This window comes from Epargyreus clarus, unplaced genomic scaffold (assembly GCF_041222505.1).
Source record: "Epargyreus clarus isolate Ecla_fem2 unplaced genomic scaffold, WU_Ecla_fem_2.2 ptg000031l, whole genome shotgun sequence".
Lineage (NCBI taxonomy): Eukaryota > Metazoa > Arthropoda > Insecta > Lepidoptera > Hesperiidae > Epargyreus > Epargyreus clarus.
In genome coordinates, this window is record NW_027332236.1 from 7,431,384 (window position 1) to 7,444,303 (window position 12,920).

Genomic DNA, 12,920 nt, shown 5'->3' on the forward strand with positions numbered 1-12,920 from the left:
CAATTTAACCACAGGCGAAGGTTGCCTTAGTTTAATGTGTTTACGTAAATTCTCAGACTAGAATCACGGTATAGCCATCAGATAAATACTTTTATTTCTTTGGTAATTTAAAATTACGAGTAATTGGATGTGGCGACTCGATTTCATTCAATTTATTCCTAACTAAACTGAACTAAGAAACTATAAAGTAAAATCTTGAGGACTTCTACTCGAATATTTCCTTTACCTTGCTCTTGCTAGTGATGGGTGCGCCTCGATCTAGCAAAGTTTCCACTACGCGCTCGTGTCCGGACCTCGCGGCACAGTGCAGGGGTGTCAGCCCGTCCCTAGTACGCGCTTCGACATTGGCACCGTTGTCACACAACAGTGCTACCATGTTATCTTTGCCTGGACACAAAAAAAAATAATCAATAATTTATAAGCAGTAATAACCTTGAGGTATTTAGGATTTGAATCGTAAACCCTCAATAAGAACAGCAATTTAAATCCCAGGGCTTGAATTTTTCGACCATGAGCAATTGAGCATTCGAGCAACACCATGATGTATATTCCTAGTCCTAGATAAGTAGCCTTGACTAAGGACTATGAGCTTGTAACCCATCCTCTGCTGTGAACACAACAGTACACCACAGTCGAAAATGAAATATAATTACGAACACGATGGCCAATGGTAGGTCACCAAGAGTAGGCATCAAACTTTCTAACTCCAACCTTAAATTAATATACCTTATAGACTTTATAAGTCACACAGTGTTTAATTACTTACCCCACTTAGCAGCAACATGCAGAGGGCATATATTGTGCTTTGCCGCACAGTTCACATCAGCGCCCTTCGCCAGCAGCAGCCTAGCCACAGCTTCATTCCCGTAGTGTGCTGCGATGTGCAGCGGTGTAAATCCAGATTTTGACGTCACGTCTGGGTTGTGTTCATTCTAAGGACAGGAATCATTAATAGTACAAGTTATTTTCCTGAAAATTGTGGAAATCATGACTAAGTTTTTCTTTAAAATAATCCGCAACAAAATATATAAACGAAAAGTCTAAGGAATGAATACGTTTCGGCAAAAGAAGTTATTTCGCTAGATGAGGTGATCGCGAGCCCCCATCTCATATCGAGTTAAATACACCCTACTGACAGGCAACTCAAAATAAACAGCGGATCGCCCAGGCTCTGAATAGACATCTGAAGTCATCATTTAGATACGCTGGGTCGGGTTCAAACTTGACTCCTCTGTATTCGAAGGTTATTTTGTATATCACAGGTTACGCTTGGCTACGCGAGTTATTAATAGAATATGGAAGTTTGACTTACCTCAAGTAACAAGTTAGCAGCCTTCACATCATCCTTCTTGGCAGCGATGTGAAGAGCTGGTAAGCGGACTCTGCCGCGCGTGTCTGCTTCAAGCAGCACTGCGACCACCTTCTCATGGCCTTGCTGCATCGCCACTGCCAGAGGTGTGAATCCATCCTGGTCAAACAAATCAATGAAAAACTGATTTCCCTTCGAGCAATAGTTGTAAATGGATAAAAAACTTCATTATATTACTCGTTATTGCTTCTAGTCCATAAGGATTTGACCGCAACGCTTTAAATCCTATAAAAGCACGGGTTTCTTCATAAATGACAAGACTAGATAATCCCGCGCTGTCTTCGTTCCGCTGATATCTAGAATTTGCTATTGCGACGCGACTCATTGCAGAATGGACTAGCATTTTGGCGCGGACTACAATACCTTATTGTGCACCGAAAAAAATTCCGTTACTATTGCTTTGAGATAAAAAATATCGGTACTCACTTCAGTTGCCAGGCTCTGATTGGCGCCATTAGCCAGTAAGAACTTGACAACACCGTCATGGTTCTCTTGGGCCGCCATGTACAGAGGTGTAAATCCATTTTGAGATTGAATGTTGACCTGGAACAAGGAAACTGAATTAATGAAGAAATAAATAATTGGCCAAGTGAAAGTCGAACTCGCGCACGATGAGTTCCGTATCACAAAATTTTGATTTATTTTTATGTTTAGTATTTGTTATTATAGCAACCATAGAAGTAAATGTATTGAGAACATCTGAACCGTCTACCATTAAGGTTCAATATATAATATAAAGTAAATAAGCCCAAAGGTTTGTTATATGGCGACCCTTATTTACTATCAATATATCTTTTTTATTTTTAGTATTTCTTGTTATTAGCGGCCACCGTTATACATATTCTGTAAAGTTCAAGTTTCTATCTATTATGGTTTAAGAGAGCACTGTGAGAGACGGACAGACGACGAAAGTTCTCAAGGTTCCGCTTTTACCCTTTGGGTACGGAACCCTAAAGACTACTAAAGAGCCTTTTTTAGTTTGCCATATATAATTACTTTGGAAAGTTTGATCCTTGTAAGCGACACTATCAGGTAGCGTAATAATACAGGACCGATTTTTTTTCATCAAAATCTACAAATTTTGATTATTGATTATTGATTGAATTAATACTACAAAAGCTAGTTATGCGCTTCGACAAAATTAGAATATTATAAATAGAGACCATGCCTTTAAATAATATAATAATATATTAGGCGCATTGCAATTGCTTGCAATAACTCAAAAGTCAGCCATTACATTGTAAAATATGTAAGTATTCTCAAAACAAGAGTTCAGGAACACGGAAAGAAACATTAATCTTAGAAACCATTCGTGGGGCGAAGAAAACTTGATGGATCGTTAATTTCGTTCAATTTACGTTTGTTTTCAGAGCAAATAACTAAATGAATAAGTATGCCCACAAATTTCCTGCACCAATTAACAAATCGTTATACTTTTCATCATTACGTTATTAGTGGATTCCCACGCATTAATGAGAAAATTGTGATAAATGAAATTATTATAACCAAAACTATATCTTTCGTATAAATCAGAATTTTTTAAACTTGGTAGAGCCTTTCTTAGCTCGACTCTTGGCTGTTTTAGAGGCACTCTAGAGGCATTTCTGCCGAACTCGCTTCCAGCAGGGTGTGTATTGAAGGGTGTGGTAAGGGTATAATTATCAGGAGCGTTTCAACTTCCAACTTAGTCCTCAAGGGTAGCAATGCATCTGTGGCTGCCCACATATACCACTCTCATCTGGGGTTGATGCAAACGTCCTTGGATGGCATTAGTCATATGATGTTAATGGTAAAGGAGACGTAATTATCAGGAACATTCAAACGTAGTCTTCAGGGTAGAAATATATTCGTCGCCGATCTTAAATAGAACGCCAATTCTATAGAGAATTGACTAAAAAATTCCTCAGGCAGCAGTTGATGTTTACTATCAGATGAATATATCCGACGAAAGACACGGCTTACAGTTATAGCTAGGACAGTTGCACAAAGAAATTGGAGGTGGGCGGGAAATATCAGCAGATGCCAAGATGAAAGATGGGGAAGAAGAGTTCTGGAGTGGAGGCCTAGGACAGGACACAGACATGTGGGGCGACAGCCTATGCGCTGAACGGGCGACACAAAATCGAAAAAAATGGCGTGCATTAGAAGAGACCTACACTCAGCAGTGGGTGACGAATGGTTGAGAAAGAAGAAGAAGAAGAATCAGATGGATTGCATGATCATTTACTTTAATGAAAAAAAAAATGTTACCTGGGCCCCATTCTGCACAAGAAGCCTCACAACCGCCTCTTGGCCAGCAAGGGACGCGATGTGCAGGGCGGTGTTGCCCTTCTTGGTGGCAGCGTCGATGGCCGCTCCGCGCTGCAGCAGCTCCCTGACCACCTCCACATGCCCGTCCTTAGACGCCAGGTGGATCGCGTTAAGACCATTCTGTGGAAAGGCAAAAATGGTGAATGTTCTGGAATGACATAGAATTTCTGGAAATATAAAAGATTGACACATAAAAAATTTAAGTGTCTGTTTGTAATGTCGGAATAGAAGGTTTTTGGTACCTATATTTGGTACTTCTAATAATAAAATAACTCTTAAATTATTTGCCTCTTTGTTTGTTCCGAATAATATCCGAAACGGTTGAATGGTTAGTCAGTGTATTTTGTAAGAAGTAAGATAGGCAACATTTATTTGAGAAAATAGGGGTCCGCGCAAAAAATATCAGAAATCTCCCTAGGTGTTTACAGTTCAAACGCGGATGAATCTGCGGGGTACACTGTCGTATCGAATGAAGATATTCGAAACAAATCAGAATTCATTAAGTACCAGTCAAAATACAAAGTTAAAGATAATAGACTCCGTAGGTACCTCCGCAACAAATTCCTTCTTCTGCCCAACACCATCAATGTTATGCGCTGCTGTATTCTGGTTTTAAGGGTGAAATAGAGTGAATAGAGGCACTCCAACCTCTTCTTCAAGGGTTAAAACTTCAAGGGTAAGGTGGCACCTCCCCGGTCGAACTATCCTGACTGACCTTACTACATATAAATTGTATATCCTTGGTATTTTGCAGAATTATTTTAAAATATTTCACTACCCCAATTATAAAATGTAGTTATATAGTAACTTTACTGTCTTCTTGGAAACGATGAGAGTTAATAGCTAAACAGCAAAGACAGACGAGGTCAAAAGTTTATATATTCTTATATAACGTTGCTTTCTGGCAGGGGTCCAAGGGTCGTAAAGATTTTACTAGTGCTAGATAAGAAGTTACGTTAACTTACTTTGTAAAAGGAAAATGGTTTGATGCTAAAAGAAAAAGGCTGTTGTGAAGGTAAAAAGTTTATTGAGTTTTTTTGTTTAATATAGAAGTAGTATACGCGGATGCAGTCTGATGGCGGAGTTACCTGATGGTAAGTGGCTAATGCCGCCTATGGACAACTGTAATCAACCTTAGATAAGATTAGACTCCGACCTGACGTCGGCTACAGATGTGCCGCTATCCCTGAGGACTGCCACACCTTTCAAACCAGAATATAGCAGCGCTTGATTCCTATTCTCCTATTATCCCTTGTTCTTTCATCCATAAGTTAAAGAAAACGTTTGAATAAATAGCTAAATCAGAACAAGGCCAGCAGCAGACTCGAAAATACCGTCAACAACAACAAAAAAAAACTCTACATACATTTACCAACACTTTCATTCAATGCGATCACAAATATATGTATATTTCCTAACTATGCCAAAACTCCCGTTCTAAGATTTCTAGTCCTTTGCAGTTTTTAGGTAGAAATGGAAAGACGTATGTTCGCTTCAAAATTCATTTATATTTAGTAAAACAGAAGACGTATTTTCACTCCAAAATCTAACTACAAAAGTATTTGTATTAAAAGAAAAGAAAACGAAAAGAATCAAAGGATAATATTCGTGACGATATTGCGTGTTAACTGCCCGTTTTCGACAAAATGCCACGATCAACAGAGTTGTTTTGACTGAAATATCTTTATTATTATTGCTGACGGTTCATTTTATTTTACCTTTTTATGGCAAAGTAATAGGTTTGCTGCAGCTTATTTGCGGCAGAAATTAGTGAACCAATTGTGAAAGAAAATTCAACGTATTTTTTTATAATACAAGTAGCAAACGACTATGCGAATGTGGTAGAACTCTATGTGGTTCGACTCCGGCGGCGCCACCGCCACACCTATTTCTGCCTCATAATAGCAGTATTAAGCGCTGCTGTGTTCTGATTTGAAGGTGTGGTAAGAGAAACATACTTTTCAGAGACATTCCAGCTTAATCCTCAGGGGTAGCGGCGCATCTTTGACCGACCTTAGATGGGAATCTGGTCTTGTGTAGGTTTGATTGCAGATATCCATGGGCGGGAGTAGCTACTTAACATTAGGTGGACTGCATGCTAGTCTGCTTAGAAGAAAATACCACTGTTGTAAAGAAGAAACTGGTTCGACGATGATGCGGCGCAGACCTTAAAATATTGAATATGCATTCGTCATCGCAGAACGTCAAAGGGCAACGTTAAAATACTGATATATGATATTACATAGGATGCTTTATTTTGAAAATATTTATGTTCTTTGCTCGACTTAAAACATTGCACGGGGCAACATACCATCCTTTGTAGAATATTACGACAGTTTATAAAGTGCTTATCAATATGCGGATATCAGTAATGGAATCTCTAGCATATAGTAAATATTTAGAGTGCCTATAAATACCTATATATGAAACATAACACCCACTTTTGTGAGAAACACAGAATATCTTTAGCCTAGAAACTCATGGTATCTTATTACTTGTCACTCAGTTGTCATAATAAACTCGACTATATAAGACTATAAAAGGTGCTCTTTTATAATAAATATTTAAGTACAATATTTTGTACCTAGGATTTTTTGTTACAGTGAAATAAATGAATTGTAAAAAAATATCTAGCAATTAATCTCGGAGCTATTTATAAGAAAACAAATAAAAAATACGCTTTCTAGACACATGGAACACAAATATATACTTCTCAATGTGCATAAGGATAATGTGGTAAGGGTAAAATGAAATGTAAACTCCCACACGATATCACATAAAAATAACAGTATGATAAAGTCACGGGAGTCGATAGCTATAGTAATTGTAATATTTTAGGGTACCGTACCTATAGGGTAAAAATAAAACCCTACTACCAAGCGTCCGCTGTCTGTCTGTCTGTCCATTTGTGTGTGAGTCAAAGAAATCTCTCAAATAAATGTTTTTTTACAGAGTACATATAACGGAAACTTCTGTGTTCGGCATTTGGCCAATTATTTGATTTTTAAACACACGGTATTTCTTGAAAGACGAATAAGTAACATTGAAGTGATTTATACTGTTATAAATATTGTTGTTTGCAGTTGTTTGCAAACAACTCAAAGTCAGCCGGGTGAATGAGGGATTGACGTGTAAAATTAGTAATACTCAATTATTCTTTGGGGGTTACTACCATTTCTTTAAACAATATTATTTATAATCATAAATTGAAATTTCGCAACACAACCTCGTTAAAGTAAGATTGATTTTATAACATTACAATAAGCAGTTTTGTAGTATGTCGGTCGAAATTATTCAATCTTTTTTTTAAGGAAATATAACTTTTTAACCAATATATGACAATTTCAGTTCCTTTTATATTATGATGGATAAGCGAAAAATGAATAAGGGTTTAAATTTGTTCAACTGCGTATGTCAGAACACAATTAAGACCGTGGTGCGAACGAGATGACACTAGTTTCGATGTCTCGTTTCCGCTTGGATAAGGAATAGACAAATTATTCATTCTTTTACATCAATCGGCAGGAATAAAACAATACTGTTTTAAAGGTCGTGGTACGAAACAAAATAATGTTGATGCAATATTGAAATAAAACTTTCCTGAACTATGATGGTTTTTAAATATCGTGGTAAGTCCCCTGGAGCCCCGAAACAAATCAGTTGAAAGCAAGAATGCCCAAACATAAACAGTTAGAATTACCAACTGCGCTGATTGAGAAAATACTTGGTTTGCGAACTTTGAGAAATTGTTTTGACTGTTTGTTTATGGCCGGCCAAGATTTACTGTGTGTGAGTTTATTTTTGAATTTTATTATTCATTTGCTAGAAATTTTGCAACTTAACTTTTCTATCGTAAATGTTATCTAAAACAATAAATACGAGAACTCCTAATTGCAGTTTCTGGTTAAACATCAGTCTAATAAATCATATGTGAGTGAGGTCATGGTTTTTAGAGCGTTTGTTTATCCAATTAAAAGTGCAGTTTAAGTGAAATAGTATCTAAAAGTGGTGAAATACGCACTTGGTCAACTTTAAAAAGAATAAAAGGTACTCAATGGTGCGTGAAGTATATCAATTCCTACTTGGCCTTTGCGGTGGACTAAAGCCTTATCCCCTCTCATTCTGAGTGGAGACCTATGTCCAGCACTGGGGCAGTTATGGGCTTACTAAGGACTTGGCTAACTTTGGTCTTTGGCTAACAGAATTGGTTTTATCCAGAATACTTTTTTGAAGATAAAAATAATTAAAAGATTTTTTATAAGAAAAACGGGTTCATAGTGCAATAATCTACGGAAGGTGGTCAATAGCTCATTTTAAATAGGATATTTATTAAATAAACTAATCGGGTTCACCAAAGAGAAGGGGCACATCTGACTTATTTCATCACAAAAAAGTGAATTCTTTTCTTCTATCAAAAATGTTTTTTATCTCATTAAATATCATTGTATATTGAAATTGAATATGATTTATTATTATTACTGTACCTATAGGTAATTGAGTTTAAGGGCAAATTGATTTAATCACTCGTAAATGAGATAATATTCTCCTTTACAGCGAGAAACTGTGTGTGAAATCTTTTACTCTTTTAATAACATTAAGTTTATTTAAATGATACAAGAATTTTCTTTTGAAAATAGGCGATATTTTCATATAGTAGAAATAATAATTTCAAAAGGGAACTTCTAGCATAAACTAACTTAATCCAACCTATCCTACATACCTAACAGGAAATCTCATCCTAAATATTTCTAGCATATTCTAGAAGGGCATTTTCAGAAACTTCTAGCATTTTAGAAGGATTTATCACATTACATACCTTTCTGTACAACTGTATGGAAAGAAAGAAAAGCATATTAGCTGCTAAAAGAAGTAAATAGTTCAAAAGATAGAGAAAGATAGATCATTATAAGCCATATACAGACGTCCTTATACGCCGCATACAGATGTTTTATTTTCCATCAATAACAAATTTATGTTAGTTCGCAGAATAGCCACTATTTTTTAAACATAATAATATGTATGTAACAACTAAACATCTAGTTTTGTTTACACTTTATACGTTTCGCGTGTGAATAGTGTTGACACATAGTTATATAAATACATAAACACCCAGGAACCATTTTGAATTCACTTCTTCGTAATCCACATCAATAACCACTATGATGCAGATATCAGTGTGGTTCCTCAGTCAAACTACGTACAGTTCTACCAAACTTGTTGTTAGAACGCCTACTGGTTTCATTTTGCACTACTCCTGCAAAATCTCTTTCTGTTGAATTATGTTTAAATGGGTGTGGTAAGACAGTACTCACATGTACCATTCCAAATCAATCCTCAGACGTAACAACTGAGGCCAACCTCAGATAGAACACCAAGCTTATATGAGGTTGATAACAGATGTCTACATGCAGTGGTGCACTTAATTTTAAACTTATCATCAAGTATTCATCATCATCTACTTCCAAAATTTTGTCAACGAATGAAGCATAAAGAAGAATTACAATCAGTATTTTACTTACAGCATTGCTAACGTTGATGTCAACTCCTTGTTCTAGAAGACTGATGATCTTCTCTATCTGCCCCGCGCGCGCTGCGCGAAGGAAAGCAGTGCTGGCGTCCGCCTGTGGTCAAAGAAATCATCATAAATATCATCAACAATATCTACATCATCATCAACAATATCTACATCATCAAATTGCTGGATGACGTTGGTACCAATGAATCGATAAATCATTTTTTTGCGTAGGATAACGGTCATTAAATATTCTGATTTGTAACTACATACAACTGTATGAAGTAGTCTGGTTCAATGGGAGAGGTACCATCGTCCCAGTTATTTCTAATATAAAGCGTTGCGTTTTGCTGGAAGAGTGGAGAAAGTAGATTGGAAAGTAGCAAACGACCATTTTAGTCCTCAGGAGCGCCAACACATTTGGCATCGGCTTCAGTTATTCTTTGTACATTTGATTGCATATGTCCATGAGCGGCATCAGGAGGACTGTATGCTCGTTTCATATTATTTTTTGATATTTAAAAAATATATATAAAATAATTTATTTCAGTAAGTAAGTATTTCATAAAAGAACATCAATGCGCATGAAAAATAGCATGGTTTAAAAGATATAAAAGGGGGATTTTAAAGAAAAGGGGTAATGAACGAATAGGCAACTTCAATCGGTGTCATTACCAACATAGCCATTATTTACCCCTATGACCACGTGTAGGAAAATTAACAAAAGCTTACTCCTTTAGGGGGTGCAGTGAGGTGTGTGTCGTTAGGGCCCTTAGAACTAAGGACCTCTTGTGAGGCCCCTTTATTTGGAACTGAAAATGTTTATTCCTTTGAGAAGGTCTAGCCTAATTGCTAGGAATGACTTTCAAAGGTTTTTGGTTTTTGGGCGGGTTAATTTTGAGTTGAAGTTTTTAGTAAGTAGTGTTAATGAAGATTTAAAGTTCTTGTAATCCGCTTTTGTAAGCAAGAAGGCGTCTTTAATCTATATTTTTCAGTCTGCTCATAAGAATAATAGAAATAATTATGGATCATCGAGAAAAGGTCACTCTGACTCTGAATCTGTCGATTTCTTGTCGCTGTACACAAGTATATTAAAATTTTGCTCTATATTTTTCCCGTGTAACTAAGTAAATCAATATTTGACTAATCTAGACAGACAAATGGACTAAAAGTATATGTTTTTTTCTTAAAAAGTATACTACGCTTCAGTCAGATTTAATTTTTTAATCCAATTTTATCTAATTTTCCACTTAAAGCACAAAAAGAAGTAAAACGTCTCAAACACTAAAACAATTGAATCGCAACCAAGAGTAGGCAAAAAACAGACTACACATATACAAGTCAAGTGTATTACCTATGTTGTATATGTACCTAAACTGTATTCCCCCGTAACAACCCCTATGTCATTGTCAGTCTAGCCACCCACCCTATCAGTCTTCGCCTGCAATACAAGCACTTCCCTACTTAGCCTCAGAATAAAGAACAATGCATCAATGTCACACGATAAATGAGAAATATGCAAATTAAAAAGAAAAAATGTGTATTTATAAAATGTATTTTCACACCTATTTCTGCCTAATAATAGTTTTAAGCGCTGCTGTCTTCTGGTTTGAAGTGTGGTAAAGGTGACATAGTTTTCCGAGGCGTTCCACATATTCCCTGAGGTTAGCAAAGTATCTGTAGCCATCCTCAGTTAGGAATATCTAATCCTATCAGGGGTTGATTACAGATGTCCATGGGCGGCAGTAGCCACTTACCATCATGTCGACTGCATGCTCGTCTGTTACTCCTACATTATAATAAAAGAATCTAAATTTATCTGGGCGTGATTATTGATATTCTTGAGCGGCAGTCTCCACTTAATATCAGTGAACGCTTGCTGGTTTGCTAAATCTATATATTATAATAGAAATACATCATATAGAAGCAGAAAGACGTCATATACAATAAGTATAAAATTAAATAAATTGCAATTTAAATTATAATTGTCATGTTAATATATACCGTTAGACTTCATAATGAAGATATTACCCAAATATACCCTTCAACTAATAATATGACATCAGTAATATTTTAATGAGCCCCAAGGGCCCACAAGGGCTAACATAATGGTGGAAAGTAGTGTAATTTTTCAACCCTGTAATATATTATAGTTATTATATTAGACACAAAAAGGGGTAGACACATCAACTTATACACATGTAATTTCATAAGTGCAACCCTTTTTGTCACAGGCTGGACACGGGTCCCCACAAAAGGGAGGAGAGAAGGGTATTCCGTAACTCCGGTTTAGTGCACACTGGGGGTGGCACGAGTAAGCAATGTTTGAGGTTTTAAATAGTAAACGGTAGGTAGAAGAAGCTTTGTGGTTCGACTCCGGCGACACCATCGCCTAACCTATTTCTGCTTCACAACAGTAGTGTTAAGCGCTGCTGTGTTCTGGTTTGAAGGATGTGGTAAGTGAGACATACCTTTCCGAGTCGTTCCAGCTTGGTCCTCAGGGGTAAGGGCGCATCTGTGACCGACCTCAGGTAAGCATATCTAATCCTATCTGGGGTTGATTATAGATATCCATGGACGGCAATTGCCACCAGCAGGTGAACTACATGCTGCAGAAAGAAAAAAAAACACGCCAGACATTTCATAAAAAAAATTGTTAAGGATGTGTAAAGTCTACAAATGCGTATATGGCTAAAACACCTTCTTCACTCTGAGAGGATATCCGATATCCGTACCCAATTAGGAAATTATTAAGGCCACGATATATTTCACTATTATTTTGCGGGCTACAAGTTAGTGGCTAAATATATCGAATTTTTCAAACGCTCATAAGTCAGGCTGACAGTTTAACATGCCATTCGCATATATTTAGCCGCTGTATATTTAGCCACTAGCGGTCACCCATCCAACTATTGACCGCGCCCAACGTTGCTGCACTTGTAATAATTTGTTCGAAAATAAATTTCTTATACAAATACTAGTTGATCCGGAAAACATTGTGTTGCCATATAAATAAAAAATGTTAAGGGTGAACAACCCTTATCACATACGGGTTGGAAAAATAGATAGAATATTTGAAACTGCGATGGTAGCGAAGTCGTAGAAGCATTAAAAATTAATTAAAAAAACCTTTTCCTACGGACTTAATTGTGAATCTAAACCATTCTCAAGTCCCCTTCAACACACACAACAAATTTCATCAAAATCAGTCCAGTCGTTTAGGAGGACTTCAGTGACATACATACGCACATAAGAAATATATCTATAAAGATTGTATTATATTGTAATAGATCATAACGTATGGGCACCATCCATAGAGCCCATTACGTAAAATGACCATACAAAACTTTCTTTAGACAGCTCTCCATAGAACCGTCTTTATCAAAACTTCGAATTTTTAATTGCGTCACCCACTATACTAAGGCAGGGGACATACGAGCAATTATTTCGCACCCCTCGAGGGTAAACCACCCTTACAAAAACGTACATCTTTGTAGCTATGTGTTAGGGTTGGGGGTGTGATTCGGAATGCATGAACCGTGTTTATTTGTGAAAGCTTTGCGATTCAATTCCGTTTTCTGTCATTGACACAAATATTGTTATGGAATATTGAGGTTTTATTTGTTTTTTCCAAAACATACTCCTTTATAACAGTAAAAGTATGATATGCTATTTATCTTAAGACTCTAAAGTTATTTTTACATCACTTCTATCTATCAAAAATGTACC

General features: G+C 36.6%; 1 protein-coding gene across 1 annotated transcript in view; it reads right to left on the reverse strand.

Moving 5' to 3' along the window:
* The window catches only part of LOC140754671 (uncharacterized), a 68,416-nt gene that overhangs the window by 38,121 nt on the left and 17,375 nt on the right, over positions 1-12,920 (reverse strand). Inside the window, exons 2-7 of the mRNA XM_073089705.1 lie at positions 9,199-9,300; positions 3,620-3,799; positions 1,796-1,912; positions 1,313-1,468; positions 767-932; positions 227-387 (exon numbers count right to left, since the gene is read on the reverse strand). Of these exons, the coding sequence (XP_072945806.1) occupies positions 227-387; positions 767-932; positions 1,313-1,468; positions 1,796-1,912; positions 3,620-3,799; positions 9,199-9,300 (882 nt within the window). The remainder of the gene's footprint in view (positions 1-226; positions 388-766; positions 933-1,312; positions 1,469-1,795; positions 1,913-3,619; positions 3,800-9,198; positions 9,301-12,920) is intronic.